The 12,341-nt window shown below is 34.5% G+C and overlaps 1 protein-coding gene across 11 annotated transcripts in view; it reads left to right on the forward strand.

Annotated features, from left to right (window-relative positions):
* Nucleotides 1-12,341, forward strand: part of LOC112642495 (BEN domain-containing protein 5) — a 1,368,880-nt gene that overhangs the window by 481,767 nt on the left and 874,772 nt on the right. The window contains exon 1 of one of the 11 annotated variants that reach the window (XM_035699095.2): nt 10,736-10,855. The exons of the other annotated variants lie outside the window; for them this stretch is intronic. Coding sequence (XP_035554988.1) covers nt 10,850-10,855 — 6 coding nt within the window. The 5' untranslated portion in view covers nt 10,736-10,849. Of the gene's footprint in view, nt 1-10,735; nt 10,856-12,341 lie in introns of those variants that run through there. 11 annotated transcript variants of the gene reach the window in all.

The raw sequence follows: 12,341 nt of genomic DNA on the forward strand, positions 1-12,341 counted from the left end.
TTACACTATGTGTTAACTAATTGGAATTTAAATAAAAACTTGAAACAAAACAAAAAATACAAAGCCATACTCAACATAAGCCCAAAGTCACTTGCATTATTGAATGGTTTCTATCTTCTTTTGGCCAAAGTATAACTTGAAGCTGTAATTGTTGAAAATGTTGTTATATCAATACATTAAGAAAATAGTGACATGTCAATGGAGGAGGAGGAGGAGGAGGAAGAAGAAGAAGAAGAAGAAGAAGAAAAGAGAAAAGAAGAGGAGAAGAGGAAGAGAGGAGAATAGAAAAGAAAAGAAACGAAACAGCAGCAGCTACTGATTTAAGGAGTAACCTAGTCTGTCTTCTGTACATGGTCGGTTCTTTTTGAAGAGATGCAACTCAGTACAGTATACCAATTTGAGCATTATTAGTACAACTTAATTCCAGTTTCTGTTTTGACTATAGTTCACTCTTGAACTTGAGAATTTGCTACCTCTCCTCGGGCTTCTCTTTTCCTATTTATCAAATGAAGGAGTTGAAAGATTGGACTAAATTATTCTAGGAGCCTTTCTAAATGAAAATATAGCATCTCTGGTCAAAAAACCTGCCTCACAGATCTTGATCATAAGAGAGAGATAAATTCTGAGAAAGAGAATTTTTTTCTGAGCAATTTTTGTTAGTTTTTGTCACATGGATGTTGATAAAGAATCTTACAGCTGTAAGATAATTCAGAATGCAGGAATTCCTCTAAAATGAACTGGCCCAGTGGTAATTCAGCCTCTTTTTATTTTTTTTATTTTTTTTATTTTTATTTTTTTCAGCCTCTTTTTAGATGCCTCTGGTGGTAGGGAACTCACATTTTATAGAATCAGTCCATTTGATGTCGGGTTGATCTGATGACTGTTAAGTTCTTCCTTACATTAAACTGAAACCTATCTCTCTGTAACTTCTGCCCACTACTTCTGCCATTTTCAGATGCACATACCTGATTTAAATCCCATTTTCACTCTTATTGGATTTGTAAGAGAAGTGATAATTCTTGACTTTTTTGAGTTTTTATTTCCTCATCTGATAATGGATATTTTAATTCCTGTCTCCCATGATGTTATAATTAAAGTGAGATAATGCATATTGATTGCTTGTCTAGGCTCTAGTTGATAAAGACTTTACAGAGGACTTGGATTTGGCAAAAATTATGAAGGGTGGGTAGGATTTCTCTATAGAGGTGAGTGGGGTAGGCAGAAGACAGGTAAATGACAGGTTGGCCCTTTGAGACTGAGAAAAAATAGCATAAGCAAAAGCATGGAGCCATGAAAACAATGTGCAAAACATTTCTAGTAATCAGATTTGTCTTGATCTTTGAATGCCTTGGGCCAAGGGGAAAGAATGATAAGAGATGATCCCAGAGAAGTAAGCTACAGGCAAACTGTGAAAGGACATGTACACAATACCACATTCTAATATCACATTACTTCTAGATGCTACTGAATTTAAAGAAAATGATAAAGAGTGAAGAGTTGAACCAGGATTTAAATCCAAATCTTCTGAGACCATGTCTCACAATACCATAACTTCTTGGACATAAAAAAATATTTTTTTATTGTTATAGAATTCTAGAAAACAAGTTACTTCCTTCTGGCACTGTATAGTGATGTTCAAGAAGGACTCTAACCCAAATCCTGAGGCCTTCCACTTGCCTCCCAGCAGGGGAAAGTGCTGTTCTGTCAGTGAAGCCAGTGTATTTCTTTGCTTTCTCTGAATTGATGTTTATTACAAGAGAAGAAAATTTGAGAGAAAGAAAGAATACTCTACCTATTTTTTCAAATATACATGGCTGTATGCTATAGGAGAAAGGGCTCTATTTGACAAACAACTTGGATTCAAATCCTAACTCTGCCATTTACTAGCTGTATATGTAGTTGATGTCTCACTTTACCCTGAGCCTCATGTTCAGTAACATGGAAATTATGGTCCTTGCTCTGCCTTTTTTAAAAAAAAATCATAATAAGGAAATTAGATGATTGTCAAAGCCCTTTAAAAATAATAAAGTGATATTTTATTACTACTACTATCAGGAGATCACTAAGATGAGAGTGCACAGTTCTAATCAGGATTGCTCTACAATATGTTGACTGGACTCGGTAAAAATCATTAAGATCAGAAGTTTATCTTCATTGTTCTGACCTTTTCTCCCTGTCATTTTTCCTTTTGTTTCCTGTCTTCTCACTCACTTCTTTGGTGTGAAGAGACTGGCATCCTATAGCTTTCTCTTCTCGTCTCTTCTCTTTCCACAAGTTCCCAGGATAGGCTCTACTAGTATATCTTTGAGGCCAAGGTGTGAAAACCAGTAACAAGATCTCTTCTTTGTACAGTTCCCTAGTGGAACCTCATCTTTAATCATAAAAGGAAAAGACATTATTTATTCATTAAAAATTATTTGTTCAGCGTATAATCTGTACTTTATTCCTGGTGAAATAATTTGAAAGATGAGTTAATTTAGGGAAATTCAAGGACTTCTAATTCATTTATTGATGTGTTTGTTGTTCATTCTATCTCTCTTGTATTTAAAAATATGTTGTAACACCTACTATGCATTAGATATTGTGTTAGGCAACATGTAAGCCACTTAAGGACCTAATGGTAGTACTTAGATTGTCACATATCAGGTTCATGGTGGTTTTAAATGGCCTTACTTTATTCTTAAGCATAGCTCCTGGGAATGAAACAATTTGGTGTGGTGACAAGAACAAAAGAATGGAAATAAGATAGTATTTATTTTTCCTACATCCAAATGTCTTTGAATTCCTGCTATGTGAAAGTGACAAGCTACTTTTCTGACTTCTCTTGACTATAAAATGGAAGAGACATTATGACATAATACATGTTAAAGCACATGGCTCAATTCCTGGTGCATAGAGGCTTCATGAATGGTAGTTAATGCTCTCTTCTTTTTTCCATCTTTTGTCTCTTCCACTTGTGTATATCCCTGCTGATACTGAAGACAAGAAAAGAAATCGCCAACTAGCAAGGTTGAAATATATCAGCCCCAAGAGCAGTTTTGCAGATGGTCTGAAACAGAGCATTTGCAAAAGGGTAATTGTTCATTATAATTTCTCACACTCTTTTCAGTTTACAAAGCACATTTATACATACCATCTCTTATAATCCTCTTAACAACCATGTAAGATGAGATTTATTATCTCATCTTCTGGGTGAGGAAACTGAGGCTTGCAGAGACTTAGTGACTTTCCCATCAGAGAATTAAAATTGGCTCTTGGTCTTTTAATATGCAATCCTTTATGTATCTTGCTGTCTCACACTAAATTTTGAGCTTAAAATTTTCCAGCTTTCACCCAACTTTTCCATTTTCCTGGCTACAGGCCTATCTTTAAGACTAGGGAACTGATACAACTCCTTTTTTCTTTTTTTTTCTCCATAGTGTTTGAAACTGATGCAGTCCAGAATGTAGATTGAGAATCCTAGAGATTTAGTCTGGCTGTCTAAAGAAGAAAATTCATACTCCCATCAGTTCTTACTTGGACTATTGTAATAGGCCTCCTTCTTCTCTTTGACTACTTAATGTTGACCTTTCATACTCCTAAGGACATCTTTATACCATAAAACTGAAGTTTGCTCACATCCTTTGTATGCTTAAAACAAAACGGAACAAAACAAAACTGTGTTTTCCCATCTGCAGAACTGAGATCTGAGTGACATGGGCTCATCAAGGCTCCTTAAGCTTCCACTGTGTCCTGATAAGCATCCTATCTTAAGGGCCTTTGTAGATGTTTTTCCTTCTTTCTAGAAATTCTTTCCTCCTTTTTATCACTCTTGGTGAACTCTTCCCCCCACCCCCTTCAAAACCTAGGTTAGATTAGATGACCGTCTATCAAATCACCAGTGTTCTTCCTTATGCAGTTGTCATAGCTCTTCCTAGACAGGATAGTGATTGCCTGTTTTTTTCTTTTTCTTTTTTTTTTTTTTTTAAAGATTTTATTTATTTATTCATGAGAGACACACATAGAGAGAGACAGAGAGTCAGAGACACAAGCAGAGGGAGAATCAGGCTCCATGCAGGGAGCCCCACATGGGACTCGACCCCGGGTCTCCAGGATCACACCCTGGGCCAAAGGCAGCGTTAAATCCCTGAGCCACCAGGCTGCCCCGATTGCCTGTTTTTTTCATCTGTATGCCTTGAGTGCAGGGCCCTTTCCTTTATTCCTCTGTATTCCTATTGCTACCTCTATTTCTTGACAGTTTTTCATCATTGAATATAATAATACCTGTAGATTTTTGAGATGTTTGTTATCAAGTGGAGTTAGTTTTTATCTATTCCTATTTTTCTGAGAGTGTTCATTATGAATGGGTGGTGAATTCTGTCAAATAATTTTTCTGCATCAGCACATATGATCATGTGATTTTTCTTTACTTTGTTAATATGGTGAATTACATTGACTGGCTTTTGTTTTTGTTTTTTCTTAAATGAAAGCAAAGTTTATTGAATATATATATAGTTACACGCACATATATATATATAGATGTATATGTATTTGTGTTTGTATACATATATGTGTCTATATAGATATAGAGAGAGAAAGAGAGAGAGAGAGATGGACAGAGCATCTAAGAGAATCAGAACTCAGGAAGGAAAAGAGCATGAGTCTTGTCTTTGCTTGGGGTCTGACGTTTTTATTGCCAGTTGGAGTCTCACGCATGTGTCTTCTTAGGCATCCAGGAACTGGTCAGAAAAAGGACAGAGTGCAGGTGTCCTTCATGAGTCATTCGTTCCCTGAAGCCAGGTGTCTTGGCATCAAGGTGTTTTGAGTCAGTGGTCTTGGAAAACTATATAATGACCCTGCCCAGTCACTCCTTAGATGTTATTTATTATGCTGGAATGCTCCAAAGATATCACTATTTCTTTGTGCAAGGAGGACAAGTGTTATTTGTATTACAATGCATGTGTAGAATGGGGTGGGGAGTGCAAGTCTGAGCAAGACTAGAAGCTGGAAAAGGAGCAAAGTTAAAAAAAAAAAAGTTTTTTATTTGTTATTCATGGCATCCCTTCAGTCTCCCTGTTTTATTCTCCCCTGTGGAATTACTGGCTTTCGAATATTGAATCATCCCTAATTTCCATTTGGTTATGGTATACAATTCTTTTTATATATTGCTGAATTCTTTTTGTTACTATTTTGAGGATTTTTGCATCTATAGTTATGATTTTTACTTGTGGGTTTTTTTGTATTATGTTTGTTTTGATATCAGGTTAAAACAGTAGATTCATAAAATGAATTGTGAAATATTCCCTCTCTTTGTATTTTCTGGAAGAGATTATGTAGAATTGATGCTAATTCTTCTTTAAATATTTGATAGAGAGGTATCTAGGTTACTCAGTCGGTTAAGCAGTCATCTCTTAGTTTCCACGCAAGTCATGATCTTTTTTTTTTTTAATAGTTTCATGAGTCCGGAGCTTAGATTTATTGACTTGAGTCTTTCCCTTTTCTAAAATGGGGTACATTGGGTGCTGTAAAATTTCCTTTCAACATTGCTTCAGCTATTCTCACAAATTTTGATAAAGTCTACTTTAATTTTCATTTAATTAAATGTATTTTTAAAAATTTCACTTGAAAATTCTTGTCTTATAGATAATTTAAAAGTTTGTTGTTTAGTTTTAAGTGTTTCAAGATTTTCGTGTTATTTTTTCTATTAAAGATTTCTCATGTAATTCCATTGTGGCCAAAGAACATACTCTATGATTTCAATTATTTTAGATTCAGTAAGGTTGGTTTTATAGGCCAATAGATGGTCTATCTTCATATATGTTTGTAGCTGCGTGAAAAGAATGTTTATTCTATTATTGGGTAGAGTGTTTTATAAATGTCCGTTTTAGATCCTGTTGGTTTCTAGCATTGTTGAGTTCTTCTGTATCTATCCTGATTTTGTAGTTGTTTTGCTGTTGAAATATCTAACTTCAGTTGTGAATATACTGAATCACCTTTCAGTTATATCTTCTTTCTTATTCTATCTTTTCATGCAGGTTTGCTTCACATATTTTGCAGCTGTGTTGTTTGGTGCATGAACATTTAAGATTGCTATGTATTCTTGGTAGATTGACTCCTTAACATTACATAGTAATGATAATGTTCTCTGTCTCTGGTAATTTCCTTGGCTCCAAAGTCTCCTTTATCTGATATTAATACAGTCACTTCTGATTTCTTAATATGTTTTCATGAAATACCTTTTTTCCCATCTTTTAACTTGTCCATATTGTTATGTTATGAATAAGTTTCTTAAAGACACTCTATAGTTAGTTAGGTCATGTTTTCTAACTCCTTCTACCAATGTCTGTGTTTTACTTGGTGTACTTAGACCTTTTACATGAATGTAATTAATTATTGTCACTTTAGTCTGCCATTTTATTTCTTCTTTGTTTTTCTTACTTATTGCATATGTATAACTTACCACAGTCTACTATAGTGTTATTATTTTATCATTACAAGTATAGAATCTTTTTCTCCCTTTACACACTTCTACCCTCATCCATTTATAATATAATTGTCACAAATATTTCCTCTACTTAGATTTAGAGCCAAATCAAATAGTGTTACAATTTTTGCTTCAATTATTAAGCATACTTGACTGAAGTAGAGTAAGGGAGTCTATATTTACTTCTATTTTTGCTTATTTCCTTTCCTCCTTCCTGATGTTCTAAGATCCCTTCTCTAATATTTCCCTTCTGTTATAGTGCATTTCCTTTAGGCATTTTTTACAGTAGGCCTGTTGGCAACAAATTTTCTTAGTTTTCCTTCATCTGAGAATGTCTTGGTTTTCCCTTCATATCTGAAGCATATTTTTGCTGGATATAGGATTCTGAGTTGACAGTTGTTTTCATTCTGAAATAAAAATGTGGTATTTCCTTCTGGTTTCTCATAAGAATTTTGCTGATTTGTAGTGTTTTCCATGTAGATAATGTATTATTTCTATGTCACCATTTTCAAGATCAGTTTCAGAAGTTTTATTATGTATCTGTTTGTTAATTTCTTTGAGTTTATCTTATTTGGAGTTTGTTCAGTTTTTTTAAACTAAATTTATGTTGCCAAATTTGGGCAGTTTTCAGCAATTATTTCCTTCAGTATTTTTTCAGCTCTGCTGTATTTTTTGTCTATTTCTGAGCTTTGATTACACAAATGTTAGATCCTTTATCACTTTTTTGTTTCTAGTCTCTTTTTATTCTGTTGTTCAGATTGAATAGTGTCTTATGTTGTGTCTTCCACTTCACTGACTTGTTCCTCTGTCTTCTCTAGTCTTCTGTTTCATCCATCCACTGAGTTTTTTTATTTTAGTTGTTGTGTTTTAAAATTTTTAAATTTCCATTTGATTCTTTGTATTTTGTTTTTCTATATAATTTCTGTTTTCTATTAAATTAAATTAAAATAGCTAACATATATAGTACATCATTAGTTTCAGATGTAGAGTTCAGTAATTCATCAGTTGCATATAACACACTGTGCTTATCAAATCACGTGCTCTTCTTAATGCCCATCACCCAGTTACCACATCCCCTCACCCACATCCCCTCCAGCAACCCTCAGTTTGTTTCCTATAGTTAAGAGTCTCTTATGGTTTGCCTCTCTCTGTTTTCATCTTATTTCATTTTTATTTTCCTTCCCTGTGTTCATCTGTTTTGTTTCTTAAATTCCACGTATGAGTGAAATTATATGGTATTTGTCTTTCTCTCATTGACTTATTTTGCTTTAGAGAGAAGAGATTTTTGGGTTTTGTCTTTCTGTACTTGTTGGCATTTCAGAGTTTTTGTCTTCTCTCATTCTGGTATAAATGAGGCAAAAAGAAACCCCACAGGGCTTAGCACTATGTCATTCTTTGAATTGTCAGCTTCCTATGCAGTCTTCTGATTCTCTCCTCACTTGAGAGTCTTCTTATATTTTTTCTATGTATAGTTTACTTTGCAGGAGAATTAGGGAAACATGTACTCCATAGTCTTGGGAGTAGAAGTTTAGATTTAAAAAAAAAAAATGCTGTTGAATGTTTGAAGAAGAGTAAGGTGGAAAGTAAAGTATCCATTTGAAAGATTCTGAATGGAGATAGTGCAACCCCATTTGTGGTGCTTATAGGAACAGAAATTTAAACATGAGGTAGCTATTGCATTTAAAAATTAGATACAGCTCTAAGCTTCCTAGATACCAAGGCAGAAGTAATATGATGACTTATATTTGTTCACTTTCTTTGAGAAAAGGAAGCAGATCTGTTGAATGAGAGTTTTTCTATATTCTCAGAGGGATTATCATGTGTATTCTTTAAATAAGAGGCTTTGTTAAAATTCATATTTTTAAGCTAGGGTTTTGTAAAATACTAGCATATTGCTCATAGGTGAACACTTCTTACAATAACTGTCTGTAGAGGTGGAAGGCATAACCTACTTAATTATACTTCTAATGGTAATTAAGATAATAAAAATATATTGCTTTTTAGCATTTATCTTATTGTCTAGAGATCAGACATCTTGAGGAATGGATAGTAAATTAGTTCCTTCTATTGTCTTTCCCAAATACTGGATATCTTAAGTGAATATCTGGCATGAGTGTTTGGCTAGGGCTGAATTGCTGGGAGTTCTCAAGTTAGTCTGATGAGTGCATGGACTGAGTGTAATCTGATGTATTATTTCTAGGGTATCTATAGTGCATATTTAATATAGGTATTATTTTAATGCTCACATATCTAGAAGAGAATTTTCAGGTTAAGTAAATGTTCCTTTCCAGGAGAAAATGATATTACAAAATACCTCCTGTGTACCAGAGATTATACTAGAAATTCTATATATTACTCTTAACTTTTTAAGTTACTGGAGTAATTGTTATTATTCCCATTTTATAGGTAGATAGACTAAGACTAGGGGAGATTAAATCTTTTGCCCAAGGATGGACAACAAGGAAGTGTCAGAGTTGATATTCTATATCTAATCCTATTTCCTACTCCTGTCCTGTATGGACCCTATACTTCAGCCAATCTGTTTTATTGAAAGAAAAAAATGAGTATGAAATACTTGGTAGGAAGAAGTGAATGGAAGTAAAAGCACATTTGAAAAAATTCAAATGAGTGAGTTCATCTTCTCAAGCAGTTTGAATGAAAATTATGACAAAGAAGTTTGAAAGAACTGGCTTAATGGTAATTTAATCTTCCTGTGAATTTCATTTTTATAATCTTTGTTTTAGCTAGAAGCATGAATAATTTGTAGTACTTAAGAGTGCTTTATGAGATGTTGGAGTTTGGTCATTTTTGGTATAAGCGTATATTGCTAGTATATGTATGTATGTATTCTATAGTAGAGTTATTACAAACAATTTGATAACAGACTAGCGAAAATACAGATTCTCAAAGATCATCTAGGTTGGACTAATCTCTTGTTTGATCAGTAGAAAGCTAATACGGTAGGAGATTAAGTGACTTGATTAGGGTCTCATAGTGACTAGCAGTAAAGTGGACTAGAGAGCCCAACTTATTTGAATCCCAATCCAGTATTCCTTATTAAAACAATCTAAAGACTTTTGAAATAATTCTGTTTTTCTAAAGGTAAGACTTTGCTTAATTTTAAATATATCATTTCAATTTTACAGTTCTTTATTTTTATTAGCTTAATATTTCTAATGTTATAATTCAATTATTATGCTTAAAATATCAGGGCCTTGGAAAATACAATTGAAAAGCACCAACTGTCTCACCTAAAGGGATCTCATTTGGTATAAACTCCATTCAACTGTGAACTCTTAGGGGAATGGATCATATCAATTATTTTTTAATTTTCAGCACTCAACTTGGGGCCCATTTGAAATTTGGTTGAATGAATGGATGAATGAAGTCCAAATGAGTCATAATGCTATTCAATATTAGAATTTTAAAAAGCCTTAAAAATTATATGGTTCAACATCTTTAAGTATGAGGAAGCTCACAACAAAAGACAGTATATGGCTTAATGTCATAGAAACTAAAAATACAATATTTTTTTTTATAATATATTTATAATACTTTCCACTTTTCAGGTCATGTTAAAATTTCATAATAATCTTGCATTGCACAAATCCAGGGAACACTGTTCACCTTACAGTTGATATGAACGGTACCTTCACAGTTGTTTAGCTGTGCATAATGGCTCAGTACATGAGACTGGTATTATTTCCTGTATTTTACAGATAAAGAAATAGGCCTACAATGGAAGTGACTTATCCATGATTAGACATATTATGTGTAGCAGTACTGGACCTCTGTTTTCTTAAAATTCAGTACCTTTTTTCTTATAGTGCTCAAGTCTGAAATATATCATTTAATCCTTCATGACTATCTCCATAACACATTTCAGACAATATTTAAAGCAGGGACTGAAGCATACACACTGTTCATAGCTCTGGTCCTGAATCTGCCTATCCTAGTTTTCAGCCCTTTTGACACTTTTCCATTTCTAGCTTTACCTTTTTCACCAAAGCTCACATTATCTTTTTAACTACAATCTTGGATTGCCTTCAGTATAGTTTTTCTTTCTACCTTTGGCTGCCTTCACAATTCAACTCCATTCCCTGTCACCTGCTACCTTAGCTTTCTTTCACCCTAGCAAATGCCTTTAACTGTCATGATTGGCTGTTGGACCTTTAACTGCCATGATTGGCTGTTGGACATGATACCATTCTTCTTTTGAACGTAAAACTTAACAGGATTTCTCCTATACATTCTCTTTTTCTGACTTTCCTTTTCAAGTCCTCCCTGAGAGTCATCTTGCCACCCAGCACAACTTTGCTCTCTGCACATGGTCTCTGGGTGATTCATCTCTGCCTGTCACACAGGCATGAATGCCAACACCTACACATGCAGGTGAATCTGCTCCAGTGATATATTTTAATTACAGATTTAGTCAGAAGTAATTAAGCCTCTCTGTAACTGGTATGGGCACCGAGTTTTAAAAATTCATGAAGTTTCAGACATCCCATGTGTGGTTTGTGCCACCCTGGTTTGCAGAGTAAGAAGGAGCCTCTAGTGTCCTTAGATTAATTAATAGAAAGAGAATAAACTTAATGGAGCCAGAAAAGTGCAAAAATTGGTGCTTTCCCCCCTATATCTCATGCAGATGGAATGGCCATCCTGGGATTGTAGCAGGGGATGGCAATTGCATTTTAATTACAGGGCTGATGATTTCAGTACTGCACCAGATGGAAGGGCCTTTTTAGAGAAAGAGGCCCACTCACTGCCTCTGTCGATTTTCCCTCTGATGGTGGTTAACAAAACCCTACAGGAGACAAAACTGATGAGGTTGCATTCTGATCCCGTGGATTTTATTCTCTATTCTGTGGCTTGACTTGTGAGTTCAGTCAGATCTTGACTCCTGTGAAAAAGATGCAGCTCCTTCAGGCACTTTAACAAATGAAAGAGAAAAGATGAGGCTGGAGGAAAGGAATGATTCTTTTCCCCCTTGCTCTTCCTTTATCATTGTTGTGGTCACTTTATTGCCTACAAAGCACTTTTACTTCCATTGTATCACTTAACAATTATGACATTTCAGTAACAGAGGTATTGTTATCCCCATTTTAGTGAAAGGAAAAATTGAGATTGGACACGTAAGCTTTTATACATTTCGTAGTGTTGGTCAGTGAATTACTAGGATTAAAACAAAATTAAAATAAAAGCGTTATGTGTTCTCTGGCCAAAATATAGTTGTGGATCTAGAAGCCCTCTAACACTTCATCTCATTTGATAGAAAATAAAACTAAGACTTAATTGGTCTAATGGAGAGCAGTGTGGAATAGTTGAAAGAGCATGGGCTTTGGGAAGTCCTAGTGAAGTTTTACTTCTGTATTTATGTATTAGGAATTCCGGGGCAAGTCTACCCTCTGAACTTCACTTCCTGCATTTGTAAAGTGCAAATTTGCGCTGAATAAAACAAACACCTTCAGCCTTGAATCCTCTGCTACCCAGAGCTTGGATTTACTTATGCCTAGGTTAGGAGTCTTTTTTTCTGTATCTCCTGTGGGTGGTAGTGGCTCATTTTGGGGAAATCCAAATTTTAAAAAATGATTCTCAAGAAGCTAGACTGGAAAAGATGAATCCTGAATTGAACTTAATGGAGGCCAAATCCTTAAGAAATTTTTAGAATGTTATCACACAGGAAAACAGCCAAAACATTGGGAAGCTATTTACCCAGAAATCGCAATAATTCAGACAAGTGAATTTGGGATTGCTATGAAAATTTCCTTCTCAGACACAAAATACTAGTCCACCAAGTGCCTTGCCAAACCAAGAAACAGTTCTGAAGCAGAGAGATGAATCATTGGGAATCATTTGGTCTCTTTTGCCTTCTTTTCAA

This window comes from Canis lupus, chromosome 15 (genome assembly GCF_003254725.2).
Source record: "Canis lupus dingo isolate Sandy chromosome 15, ASM325472v2, whole genome shotgun sequence".
Lineage (NCBI taxonomy): Eukaryota > Metazoa > Chordata > Mammalia > Carnivora > Canidae > Canis > Canis lupus.